The sequence below is a fragment of the Coturnix japonica genome, chromosome 1 (assembly GCF_054131305.1).
Source record: "Coturnix japonica strain WE chromosome 1, WE-NBRP24, whole genome shotgun sequence".
Lineage (NCBI taxonomy): Eukaryota > Metazoa > Chordata > Aves > Galliformes > Phasianidae > Coturnix > Coturnix japonica.
In genome coordinates this window covers 1,136,257-1,149,414 of record NC_140663.1, presented here as the reverse complement: position 1 = coordinate 1,149,414, position 13,158 = coordinate 1,136,257, and the positions used below count along the sequence as shown (strand labels likewise).

At 42.8% G+C, this 13,158-nt stretch overlaps 1 protein-coding gene across 1 annotated transcript in view; it reads left to right on the top strand.

The window, feature by feature from the left end:
* Positions 1-13,158, top strand: part of EXOC4 (exocyst complex component 4) — a 375,161-nt gene that overhangs the window by 339,735 nt on the left and 22,268 nt on the right. Inside the window, exons 15-17 of the mRNA XM_032448867.2 lie at positions 7,312-7,453; positions 11,098-11,276; positions 12,756-12,915. Of these exons, the coding sequence (XP_032304758.2) occupies positions 7,312-7,453; positions 11,098-11,276; positions 12,756-12,915 (481 nt within the window). The remainder of the gene's footprint in view (positions 1-7,311; positions 7,454-11,097; positions 11,277-12,755; positions 12,916-13,158) is intronic.

The following is a 13,158-nucleotide window of genomic DNA, read 5'->3' as shown; positions in this document are numbered from 1 at the left end:
TGCTCCAGGCTGACCTTGAACATCTCCATGAACAAGGCTCCCACCACCTCTTTAAGCAACCTGTGCCAGTGCCATCTTGATCCCTCTGATCTCATTTTGGGGCTTAGTTATGGCTCGCTTTAAGTATCCTAACAGTAATCACTGTTTTTTCTTTTCTAGTTCTGATATAGCCTTATGTGAAGGTCGATAATTCTTCATTGGTTGTTGAGGTTTATTTATTACCAACCCAAGTAGCCATCACTCTTCTGCCTTATTCTTTCAGCTGTCAGAAAAATCAAACATTTTGGTTCATGGAAGGCATATCCTAAGAAAGTTTGGGGTGAATCACACATTAAGTCAGTGCATCAGAGCCTGAAGTTCTCCGCTTGGCTTCACATGTTCATGCAAATGTTTCTGCAGTTTTACAGTGCTTGGCTTTTTCTGCCCCATGCTCGCCATTGAGTTAATACTGAGCCAACACGCTCAGAGCCAGATACCACTGAAATTTCATTACCTTGATGACATGTACATTACATGTATTCTGAGTGCTGCGAAGCATTCTTTATTAACAATTGAGGGGAAATCATCTCTTGTGAGCTGAGGACTTGGTACTTTTTGCTAAGCAGCTGACCTTGAGGTTTTCTGTTTTCCTTCCACTCATTTTTGCTCATTCATTCACAGATTTGGACAGTTTTTAAAAGATCTCCCACTTGAAGCCAATGGCAGCACTCTTGCTGACTTTAATTAGGAAAGAAATTCATTAAATTCATTTTCAGGGCAATTTTTTGGCTCTGCTGTGGCTTGACAGAAGTTTCTAAATCAAGTTGCTTCTTTGATAATAGAATTGGATCCAAAAGAGGGGGGGAGGAAGGGGAGAGTTACATTATAAAGAACTGAAAACAGGAACATTTCACACAGTTTTCATACCTGAAAGCACGGGAACAGCAGTCCCTGACCTGTTGAAAGAGATCTCTACATATTCAGAGTCTTCAGGTGAGATCACTCTCTTGCTTTAGGAGAGTTGTGCTTTCTTGCACAATTGTTCTTCTTTCAGGGGGAAAAACTAAACAAAAACAAACAAAAAACCCACCACCCTTTTTAGGTATTTTAGATAGCTTCCCCTTTCCCTTCCCTTCCCTTCCCTTCCCTTCCCTTCCCTTCCCTTCCCTTCCCTTCCCTTCCCTTCCCTTCCCTTCCCTTCCCTTCCCTTCCCTTCCCTTCCCTTCCCTTCCCTTCCCTTCCCTTCCCTTCCCTTCCCTTCCCTTCCCTTCCCTTCCCTTCCCTTCCCTTCCCTCTCAATTCCAGGCCCTTTCCAGACTTGAATGCAATATATTTAAAGAAAAGTGTTCAACAACCAGACCTTCCTGCAGGTTATTGTACAATGGATGTAGACCCTCCCACCACAATTTTAGTCCTGCCCCTCTACCTCAGGGACATGTGCTTTTTTCCATGATAATCCCTTTCTTGAAGCTGCATATTTGCAGAAACTAATGGAAAACAAACCACTTTTAGAGGAGTTATTGCCTTTTTTAAAGTGCTAATTTCCTCATGAAATTTATGTCTGCCAGCAGAGGCAGACGAGGAGCTCTGCAGACAGCTCTAACGAGACAATTCATTAACTAGCGAGTGTACACACACCATAAAAAACATTAATTCACAAAATGAAAAACTAATAGAGTGTTTAGCCTGTTCTTTATCACCAGTGACAGTCTGTGCTCTCCTCATCATTAGTGTTTACCGAAGTGATGGGGGCTGCAGCCCAGCCTTCTTATCAGCTCTCATCGCAAATGAGGTCTCAGTGCTTTTTTTCCATCACAGTTACTTTGCCCCATCTCCTGCACTTGAATTTTAACATGGAGGGTAGGACAGAAGCATGGAAGGATTCTCTTAAGTTTTGTCCTTTTTTCTTGTCAGATTAAGTTCTGTTTCCTTTTCCATTCTTGGGAAGATGGGCAAGGGAAAATCCCTTCCTTAAGGAACCTCCAATACAGAACCATAGCATCATTAAGGTCGGAAAAGACCACTAATATCATCTAGTCAAACCATAATACATATGATATTTTGCGTAGGATCACAGTTACCTCTGCTAAAGAGGCAAAACTCTAACTATGTAGCAGTCATACTATAGGATCATCATATATCCCAAGCTGGAAGGGACCAACAAGAACCATTGAGCCCAGTCCTGGCTTCACCTTAAAGTATTGACATAGCTTTTTCCCTTCAACATCAACAAGCGATTTTCTGACAGTCGCAGTAAAAGGTGAGCAAAGACTAGTGCTGAGTACTTAGAAAATTCCACTCTCGCATCTGTTGTTTGAAAGGTCCTCACATCTTAAAGCTTGTCCTTTCTTGGTATTTGCTTTGCTTTAGCAAGAATCCCTGTTCTTCCCAGTGTTTCTCTAGCAATCGATATGTTCAGCTGCATACTCATCCCACCTGCATGTAGTAAAGATGTTGTCCATATCTCAGAACTTTTCTCACCTCAGGGTTAGTTGCTTTTTTAAAGAGAAGAGTTGGATCCAGTGTATGAGAGACTCAGTGGTGTGGCTTTGGTAGGTGCAGGCTGTCCTCACTTCTGCTCACCGGCTCATCTGTAAGTAAGCCAAGAGATGGGCACAAGACTTAATCCTACCCAATGTTGTTTCCTGGTGGTTTGCAAGAAAAAGGTAGATGTGGCATGGAGGGATATGGTCTAGAGCAGTCGCAGTCATGGGTTGATGGTTGGACTGGAGGATCTTAGTGGTCTTTCCAACCTTAATGATTCTGCTTAAAACATATACGGAGAACAATTAATGTCAGAAGGAATAGTGCAATAAGAGCTATGTACATATCTTAAGTAGTTACCCATATCTGAGAGGCCCAAAGGTTCAGACACACTTCTGAGAAGTAAAGGGAAGGATGTCGGAGCCAAATTCTGCCTTTTTAAAGATAGATTTACAGGTTCCTGTACCACTGAAATAAATCTCATGAGTTTGGGGGGGAAAAAAAAATCAAAATCCAGTTCCAGATTTTATGGCTCATTCCATTACTTTCCTGCAGAGCTGCAGCTCTGAGATCTCCAAACAGACCCGTTTAGAGGCAGGCAGTGAGTGATCTATGCCTTAGAGCTACAAATAATACTCCTGAAGCCAGAAACCGGTCCAAGTGGCCATATGGGTTGCATATAGTTGTTGTTTTTCATTATTTTTCGAGCACCACAGGTGTGCAGAGCACTTTGCGAGAGGATAAAAAGAGAAGATCCTTGCTCCCCTGAGAGCTTATACTCTAAATTAGATTGAGACGGCATCTCGAGAGCAATAGGATATCAAATAGGAAGGAAAGATGTGTAACCACAAAAAGAAAAGTGGCTTGAGAGCAGGGTCCTGGTAGTTATTCCCACAGAAAGAAAAACATTTGAGTTGATTTGCTTTGTCTGGTTCCCTGTAGTTACTTAAGGCTTTTCATCTCCAGCAAATCCTAACACATCTGCTGCTGCCAGGGCAGAATGCAGCTATCTCCATGCAGCTGTGCAGAGTTGATGCCCCAGTGATTTCAACTGCTTTTGGTTGGGTGGGGGCATTTTAGGCTGGAAAAGAGAAGACCCAGGGGAGACCTTATTGCTCTCTACAGCTACCTGAAAGGAGGTTGTAGCAAGGTGAAGGTCAGTCTCTTCTACCAGACGACATTGATAGGATGAGAGAGAATGGCCTCAAGATGCACCAGGGTGGGGTTCAGGTTGGATATGAGGAAAAACTTCACAGAAAAAGTGGTGAAGCATTAAAATAGGCTGCCCAGGGAGAGGTTGGAGTCACTGTCCCTGGAGGTGTTCAGATGAAGGGGAGATGAGGCAGTGAGTCTAGAGTGTGAATCTACACCACGTCCATGGTTTGCTGGTGGTTGGACCGGATGATCTTAATGGTCTTCCCAACTTTATTAACTCTGATTCTAATGGCTGCAGGAGCGGGAGATGAGGAAACCTTAAAGCCTGCTCGCATGGCAGTGATATATAAAAGCATTTACCCCAGGTTTTACCCACTGCAAAGCAAAGCATGGAGAGAGAAAGTGGTATACCCAGAGCTCCAAAAATTCACCACCAGAGGTAGGGGTTAACCCCAAGTCTCCAAAGGCATGATCCAGCGCTTAACCAATAACTATTTCCTTTTGCATGTGTGTTCTAATGATTATTTGGGGATTTCCTTTTCCAGAGAGGAAGAGAGTAAGAAATTAAAGATTGAAAAGGTGTAAGCTGGTCCCTGATATTACCTCTGGGACACAGTAAGGGTTTCTGACTGTGTCACTTTCCCAAATACAAGCTTTTCACCCAAAAGAACTGTAAAATATTTCTGTGAACCGTTCCTCTTCCCTCTGCAAGGCAGTGGCTTGTAGTGCTATATGTAAAGTGTGAACATGTTGCAGGTTTATTTCTCAGGCTCAGGTTGCACCGGAGCCAAAGCAGAGGCAGTAACCTTAGATTGATTTTTCCCCTTGCACTCTTAAATCATTCAAATCTGTTAGCAGTCGCTCCGCTCAAGCAGGACGCGCTATTGTAGACCTTGATTGGATACAGAGGTTTGTTTATGGGCAACGCTGCAGGTTTTGTTTAATATTCCAGAGGTCTGGTAATTTACATCCATCGATTTACAAGGCACAATCTGTCAAGAGACACCAGCGTCCCATTGAATTGCAAAATGATTGAAATCATGGGTGACAACTAGCACGTTAAGTTTATTTTTCTCATGTTTGTTGGAATGAAATGTTCCCTCTCCTCAGAATGAGATATCTTGGCTGTGCTTACAGCGAGCTAAAAGAAATCCCAAACAAAGCTGTAATTGTTATCCAGCAGCACAGGAAGACGACTCGAGACGACTGAAATTCATCTGTTGAGGCCGCGTGATGATAAGGGACTAAGGAGCAAGTTGTTGGCTGCGTGTTACCCAGCCATTGGGTGTTTTGTCGGCTAGAAGGGCTCATTTTTTGACTTGGTACCAAGATACTTATAAAGGAGGAGGAGGAGAAGAAGATATGAATGACTGTGGATCTATGGTGTTGCTTTTCCAACATTTCAGTTTGTGATGCCTCCCTCTGCCCTTTATGTGGAGAGCTGAGAGTGTTCCAGTTGGTTGAATGACTATGGGGTGCAGGGTCACCTTTCCATGATGTCCACCCAAAGAACTGCCCATCTCCAAAACAAGTTCCAAAATCTGTTATTGTTCAATACCCCTTTAGGCTGTGATCATCTTACATTTCTGCAGACTCCTTCTGCAGGTTCACATCTCCTGAACAAGGCTTTAAGAAATGGGATTTTCTCCTTGGCTTCCTCAGCAGCAAGACAATCTATTCTGAATGTCTGAGGAAGGAGAAAGGACAAGTGGAGGGCTCTGGAAGTCTTTGGATCTAAAAAAGTGATGGTATATCCCATATACTGTGGATATACCTTCCTAAGCCAGCACTCAGTCTTCCCTCCCAACTTGGGGACACACAACACCCAGAACTTCCCACCCTGGGGACATGGAACATCCAGAATAACTTCCCATCTTGGGGACATGGAAAACCCAGAACTTCTCACTTTGAGGACAGTGAAGAATTTAAGCACTCAGGCTTTAAATAAAGCACAGATTGCCCCTGTCTCCCTCCTCCTCTTATCTCCACTGACAAATACAATTACCGCTTCACTTAAATTGCCATAAATGAATTCTAGAGAGCAGAAAAAAATGTGCATATATCTCTCCACTACAGAAATTAGCTGACTCTTGCATTTCAGATGATGGATCTATCCATCTCCACTGCTGGAGTGAGTTGGCACAATCAAATCTGAGAGTGCAGCAACATTCCTGTGCTGTAACAGCAAGTCCATCTCCAGGAGCAACACCAATAGAAACTTGTCAATATTTAGAGTTTTTGACTAAAAAAATGATTTATTCCCCCCCCCCATTCTGTAAACCTGAATCTGCATGGTCCAAAAGCCCCATCACCCTCTAGTGAAAGTAGATGGAAGGTTTGTTAAAACTAGGCTTCATATGTACTGCTGTGATTGGATGAGTTGCTGAAGGAAGCAGCTTCCAGGAGCTGTATTTTACATGGCTTTGCCCTTGCGTGGTTTTCTCTGTAGTCATTCACAGTAAAATAAGATGCACAATTTGGTGCCTTGCTGTGTGCAGTCTTTTCCTTTCGCTTTGTCTCACTCCTTTAATTGCACAGATCTGTCTTTCATGTTTAGTGCTGTTTCAGACAAAATACACTGGGAACTTTTGTCTCCTCATTTTGTCTTTGCTTTTCAGGCTGGATCTAAAGCTGTATTGAATTTTACATGCAAACCCAAAGCTCCACGTAGGTTCTTCTTTCAAAGAAATTCTCTGGCTATACAAACAGTGCCAAGAGACGTTTATCTGATCAGTCTCCATCACAATTAAAGTTTGTTGTCGACAGTTCCATAGCAATGTATAAATCCTTTCTGCACTGCGCTGCATTGGTGTCTGGCTGAGTGTTTGTCATGTACCAAACATTAGGGAAGGCAAGAGAAAACAAGAAAACAAGCCAATTCTTAGCACCAGCAGATAGCACACCTTCATTATTCAGGTTGACCACGGAAAAAACATCAGCTGAAAATGTGAAACAACCATAAAAAAAAGCAGGTATCGGAGCAAAAGAATATTTCCTAGAGAGATGGGAAAGCTCTGGTCCCATTGTGGCAGCAATGAGATCTCAAATGCAGCACACAGCTCTGGTTATCAGTGCTCAAATATATAATTGAGCCTGGAAGGGGTGCAGGAGGTTGCTCCTAGGATGAAGAGGGGATGGAAATTCCCACTCCTCAATGGGTTTGTTGTAGTGCAGCAGGAGATAAATACTGATGATGGAAAACTCCATCGGGCAAAAAATAATGCTGGCATATGAAGAACTAAATATAAAACGTCAGTGATTAAGTGTAGGCTGAAAATTAGATCCTAACCTCTAACATCAGTGTTGGAGAAGTGAGTCTAAAGTGACCAAAAAGGGTCATCTTTCTTGTTGGTGCCGTGGTTTGGCCTCAGAACAGTTCCTTCCTCACTCCAAGCAAAGCAAGATAAGCATTCCTGGATTTTACAGCTACAGAAATATATATCACAGAGCAATGTCTTCCCAAGCAAATGTATTCTGGTGGTTGATTAAACCCCTCAGCTTCATTCTGGAGTTTAACCAGTCGCAGGAGCAGTTTGTTGTTTCTTACACTCCCAAATCATAGACTTGGTTGCTCAGCCAAAGATAGAAGAGAACATGCACACTTAGGGAGGAAGCAGTCAATGCGCTGTAGTTGCTAAAGCCAAGTGGTATCGATGAAATATGTCACTGATTTATCCCATCTTCTTTTGCTAGATGTGTCTCCTGGCCAGGACAGCCATGCCAGCATGGAAAACCTTCCTGCATCTGAACAGATCCTGCAAACCCTCAGTGAGCTGGCCAGGTCTTTCCAAGAGATGGCTGACCGCTGCCTGCTGGTTCTACATTTGGAAGTGAGGTAAAAGCCTGGAATATGGGGATAGAGGTGATCTTGGGAAGCTACAGGTTAGGATTGTTTCCAGAGGGCACATTATGGCACTTGAGAATGGTATTTTTGCCTGCCTTGCATCAAAGAGGCCAAAGATGTGCCCAGAAAATCAAGATCCCATAACTATGAATGGCCAAATGTGGGGCGGAGGCAAGATACCAACACTGGAATATTCTAAGAGGGTCTGTATCTTGTGTCTTAAACTAAGAAAAAATGTGGTGGTTTTTTTTTTTTTGGAGGCTTTGTCCTTAGATAATTGCACAATGCTTTTAAAGCCTAACAGGTGTCTGCATATTTATTAGCCATTGCGCTTTGGATTGCAAATAAAAGCCTTTCTTACTGCTTTTTTTTTTTTTTTCAAATAGTAAGAGAATCTGGGGAATAGAAGGGAATAGAAGGTAAGCACCAGCTGGAACTTTTTGAGGGCTGGAGGGTTTTGTGATGTCTCTGACTACACATGCAAAGATGAAAAGCAACAAATCCCTTTCTTCAGGCTGCCAGCTGTCCACTCTGGGGCTTGGAAGGCATTTGTCCCTTATGCATTGGCCAGGTGTATTTTCACTGCTTCCTTTCTTTCTGAAGCATCAAATATAAGCGGATGTCATAGACAGGCAATGAGACTCGATGGGCCATCGTTTTGTTCTTCTGTGGCATATCCTGAGCCATATTTTGTCTTCATGTACGTTCACAGAGCTCTCATGAAGTCAGTATGTAGCTTTAAAAAAATACACATCAGTTATTGTCAGCAGCCCTTCAACCCGCTATCCATCATCTGCTGCCCACTTGATCGCAGGCATCACAAATGAGCTGGGGCTTGAAGGACTTGAAGAAAAGATTGTTAAAATATGGAAATGGAGCAGCTTTCCAGCTGCAGTGTAATGCGACGTGATGCCAGGGCTAACCCAGACTCACGACACGGGCACCAGCATAAATGGGTTTCTGGATTGCCATCACACTTTGGTTAAGCAGAAATAGGTGCAAATATAATTCAGGACAATTCTCACTGATGCAGACAGCAAAAGAAGGGTTGAGGCTTTGCAATGATCCCCTTGGTTTTCTTCTACCTTAGGGACCCCCCCATTTGTTCGCGGCTTTGCCAAATGCTGTTTGGCACAATACTGGGGTTGGATTCTGCTCCACAACTATCAGAGCATGACCTGAAGACTGTGGTTCCTGAAACCCTGCACCTTGTGCTTCCTTCAATTAAACCTGCTGGCACACTGAGATCATTAACCATTTCTTTTAGGGTTGCCCAGAGAAGTGGTGAATGCCTCAACCATGGAGACATTCCAGGTCAGGCTGGACCAGGCTGTGAGCAATCTGATTGAGCTGTAGGATTCCCTGTTCATTGCAGGGATGTTGGACTAGGTGACCTTTAAGAGTCTCTTCTAACTCAAGTGATTCTATGATTCTTTGTTTACAAATAACCATGGAATTTCAGATTACTGAATCTGTTACCATGTTTTACTATTCAAAAAAACACCCATACAGCATTATATGGAAGCAGGTGCTAAATGATAGATATATTTTCACTCTGGAGGTTGCCCTGGATTGAACTTGCTTGTGATGGCCACCTCAAGGGCATTTTCCACGAGAACTTACTCATCACCACTTAGAGAATCATAGAATTGTTTGAGTTGGAACCAGCCTTTAAAAGTCATCTGGTCCAATTCCTTTGCAATGAACAGGGACATCTACAGCTCAGTCAGGTGCTCAGTGCCCAGTCCAGCCTGACCTTGAATGTCTCCAAGGATGGGGCAAGTATCTGCCACCCCACCCCAACCCCAGTCCTGTTTGAGCCAGCCTGCCTGGCATGAATTTTATGTCTCAGTGTGCTAAACCGGAGTTACACTCTGAATGCAAGGGATATTTATTTCACCCAGGTTGCAATTCAACTATGATTCCCTAATGGATAAAATTCAAAAGAGTCCAATCAAACTCCTGACCCCAGACCCCATTGGGTGATATGGGTGAAAACCAAGAATTACAGAAGTCAAAGGAGTTTTGCTATTGACTTTGCTGATCACAGCAGTTTCCACTATGAGTTCAAGAGAAATGACCTAATTGCAGATTTTTGCAGAATAAAATGTGAGCGTACAGGACTTTTTCCTTTGATGGAAAAGATGATGGTAAGGCACATTGCCATCAGATCAACATGTCTGGCAAGCTGGAAAGAAGTTGCAGTTATATCAAATGTTTGGGAAGGGGCAATCTTGGCCTTCAGATTACCATTGAATGCCCCCTGGCTCACTCATTTTTTCCAGTTATAAGTGCTACAAGGGTTAACAATACATGCAAGGAGTTGTCATTGGAGCGTCAGTATTGAAGTGCTGCTGAACCAACATGTTTGAAAATGGAGAACCTGGTTAAAAGGCACTTGGCATTTCAGAGTGATGGTGTAGGTCATATCTGTTAATAGAGGATCCTTTGTATTCGGCTCTCAAGATAGGTCAAGAGACAGATACATTTAATGCAGATGTAACCACTCATTTCTTAAAATTACTTTTTACTTGCTTGAACTTTAGAAGGAAAGTTATAAGGCAGCACTTTTACTTCTGATGTATTAAATACATTGTCATGATAAGTAATGCGCTTCGGGCTTTTTTGTTTCATTGGTTTTTATTATTCCAAAAATAAAAGATTTATGTTCAAGGGAGTTTAACTATGCTCACTAGCCCCTCTGTATCCCTGCAGTATCCTATATATGTCATTTTTCCACTGCATAATCGGCAATGCTTTTCAGAAGACCAAACCACAAAGCCATGTCAAGGTCGCCACAAACATGCTGGTGTTTGGAGAGAGAAATAAAAGGAACAACTGCCCTCCTTGGCAGCCTGAACCACTGCTGAGGTGTTACAGAGATACTCTTCATCAGAGCCTGGCTGGGATGTAGATATCCCTGTCCATTGCAGGGGTGTTGGACTAGACGGTCTTTAAGGGTCCTTTCCAACTCAAACAGTTCTGTGATTCTGCTGAAGAGCTGGCTAATTCATGATTTTAAAAAAAAAAAATTAGATAATTATCTAAAAATTGGAAACTTTAAAGGCCTCTATGGACTGGTAATGAGATTGGGAAAAAGAAAATCTCTTAGATCTTCACATCAGAGCAAAGGAAAAAGGGCACTGGAATGTCCATACATCCTCCAGGCCTCCTGGAGCTGCTTGGTGTTCTGGCAGTAGGCAGTTTTGCAGCTGGCATCCAGACCATGAGGGATGTTTTGTTCACAAGGGAACGGTCCTTTGAAGGAGTTATCCTCCTTCTTTCCAGTCCTGGCTGAGAAACCAAAAACGGAACAAGCAGTGCAGACATACTCTTTGTCCAAATCATTTGGCTCTTGAGTCGTGTTTCTGTTGATGGGCTTTCACTCTCTTCCATGGGATCTCTACAGCCTCTAGAGGACTTGAACGTACACAGTTGTTCAGCTGGCATCGCTAGCATTTCTCTCCATGATAATAAGTAATAACTAATAGCTAATAAGTTAATAAGTAATAACTAATAATAAGTAATAACTAGTACGTTGTTTTTTTCTGCTTAGCACCACTTCTGAGTTACACCCACTGATATTTTAATGTTGACGTAGTTGTGCTATAACACTTCTCTCTTCTGTCTTGCAGAGTTCATTGCTTCCACTACCTGATCCCATTGGCTAAACAAGGGAACTATGCCATCGTTGCCAACGTGGAGAGCATGGACTATGACCCCCTTGTTGTCCGGCTCAATAAGGACATCAGTGCCATTGAGGAAGCCATGAGTGCGAGCCTCCAGCAGCACAAGTTCCAGTACATCTTTGAAGGTCAGACATTTGTCATCAAGTTTGTAAGAGAAGTATTTGTGTCTTTCAGGGTAAGATGAGAGGAAATTGTTTCAAAGTAGAACGGGGGAGATTTAGATTGGATATAAAGAAAAGGTTTTTTACACTAAGAGTGGTGAGGCACTGGAACGGGTTGCCCATCAAGGTGGTGGATTCCCCCATTCCTGGAGATATTTGGGGTCACTGGACAGGGCTCTGAGCAACCTGATCAAGCTGTGGGTGTCCCTGTTCATTGCAGGGAAGTTGGACCAGATAACTTTTAAGGGTCCCTTCCAACTCAAATGATTCTATGACTCAACACACAGCGTGCTACTGTTGCCATCTACAGCAAATTGATTGGTGAGACCTATGCAAACATAAGTCAAAAACCAGTTGCCTTTTTGCCATTTCTGAGTGCCTTTGATAGAACCAATCAACCCATTCTGAGCACAAAAAGGGTAGGCCAAGGTACATGCAGGACAGTTCATCAGGAAGCTGTATATATTGCAAGTACAGCTCTATTATAGCTCAGTCCCTATCCAAAGTGTAGCCATTCCAGTACTAAAATTAAATTTCGAGAACATTAGCTCTTCTGATGTCTCATCTGTTGTGATTACCTTGGAGAATATCAATCACGTCTTGGTTCATCTCCCCTGTATTTATTTGTGGCACTGACGCACAGTTGTCTCACTGTGTGCCAGGGTGTGTGGATGTCAAAATCAGAAGAGTGGGGACTGGAGATGCACTCATTGTATTCTAGCATGGATGAAGGCTGTGCAAGCCTCAGCCTTCTTCTGACCAGTATTTGGGTTGCCTAAGCATGGGCATATTTTCATAATTCAGACTTTTAATCAATGTCTGGTCTTTTACAGACTCCTGTACTGAGTGAATTAGGCTACATTTCTTTCTATTTGCAATGCTTTATGCGTGGGTACATCATTCTGAGGTTTCCTGTGCCTGCCATGTCCTTCAGTAGCAGGGGAAAGATGGGGATATCACTCAATCAAAAGAAACTATCGGAGAAGCTGTGCATTGAGTGCACTGAAACGCAGCTCATTTTTGCTCTTGTGGACTGAGAATTTGCCAGGAAAAAAAAATATCATCCTTGATAATAGATTAGAATAGTATCATTTTGTCGGAGCAGTAGTGATCCATTGATCTGCTAGAGAGAAAGGGATGTTACAGTAAATCTGGGGGTGTCCTGTAAAAATCAATGGCTACAATAGTGCAACTTTGAGTTTCTATAGAGTTGAAGTCTTGGTGTGTTCCTTTTGTATTTTTGATAACAAAGAGAACCTTTAGTAAAGTTAAAAAATTCACAGGGAAGATGGTGAAGAGCGTTTCCAGATGCCATCTGGTCTATCTCTCTTTCCAGTTCACACACACCCATTTCATTCCCATTCCTGGGTTTTATGATTAATTGCTGTCGCTAAATGCCTTTCTCTTCTCATTTTATTATTCATTTCTTTCCTTCCTTTACAGGTTTGGGCCACCTCATCTCCTGCATCCTTATCAACGGAGCCCACTACTTCAAGCGCATCAGTGAGTCTGGCATCAAGAAAATGTGCAGGAACATTTTCATCCTCCAGCAGAACCTGACAAACATCACCATGTCGCGTGAGGCTGATCTGGACTTTGCAAGGTGAGCTAAGAGCCCTTATTGTGTTTGTTATTATTTCAACATCCACATGTAGCTCCTTCCAAAGGTTTCACCACTCACCATGCGACTGGATGGGTTCTATTGCTCTCAAAATTGTAGCAATATCAAAATCAGACATGGTAGCTCAGCTGCATGTTTCTTATCTGTTTTGCTGCTTTATTTCCTGAAGGGGGATCATTTGAGGCATAATCACAGTGTATAACTCTCAGCAGAGCTGTGTTGTCT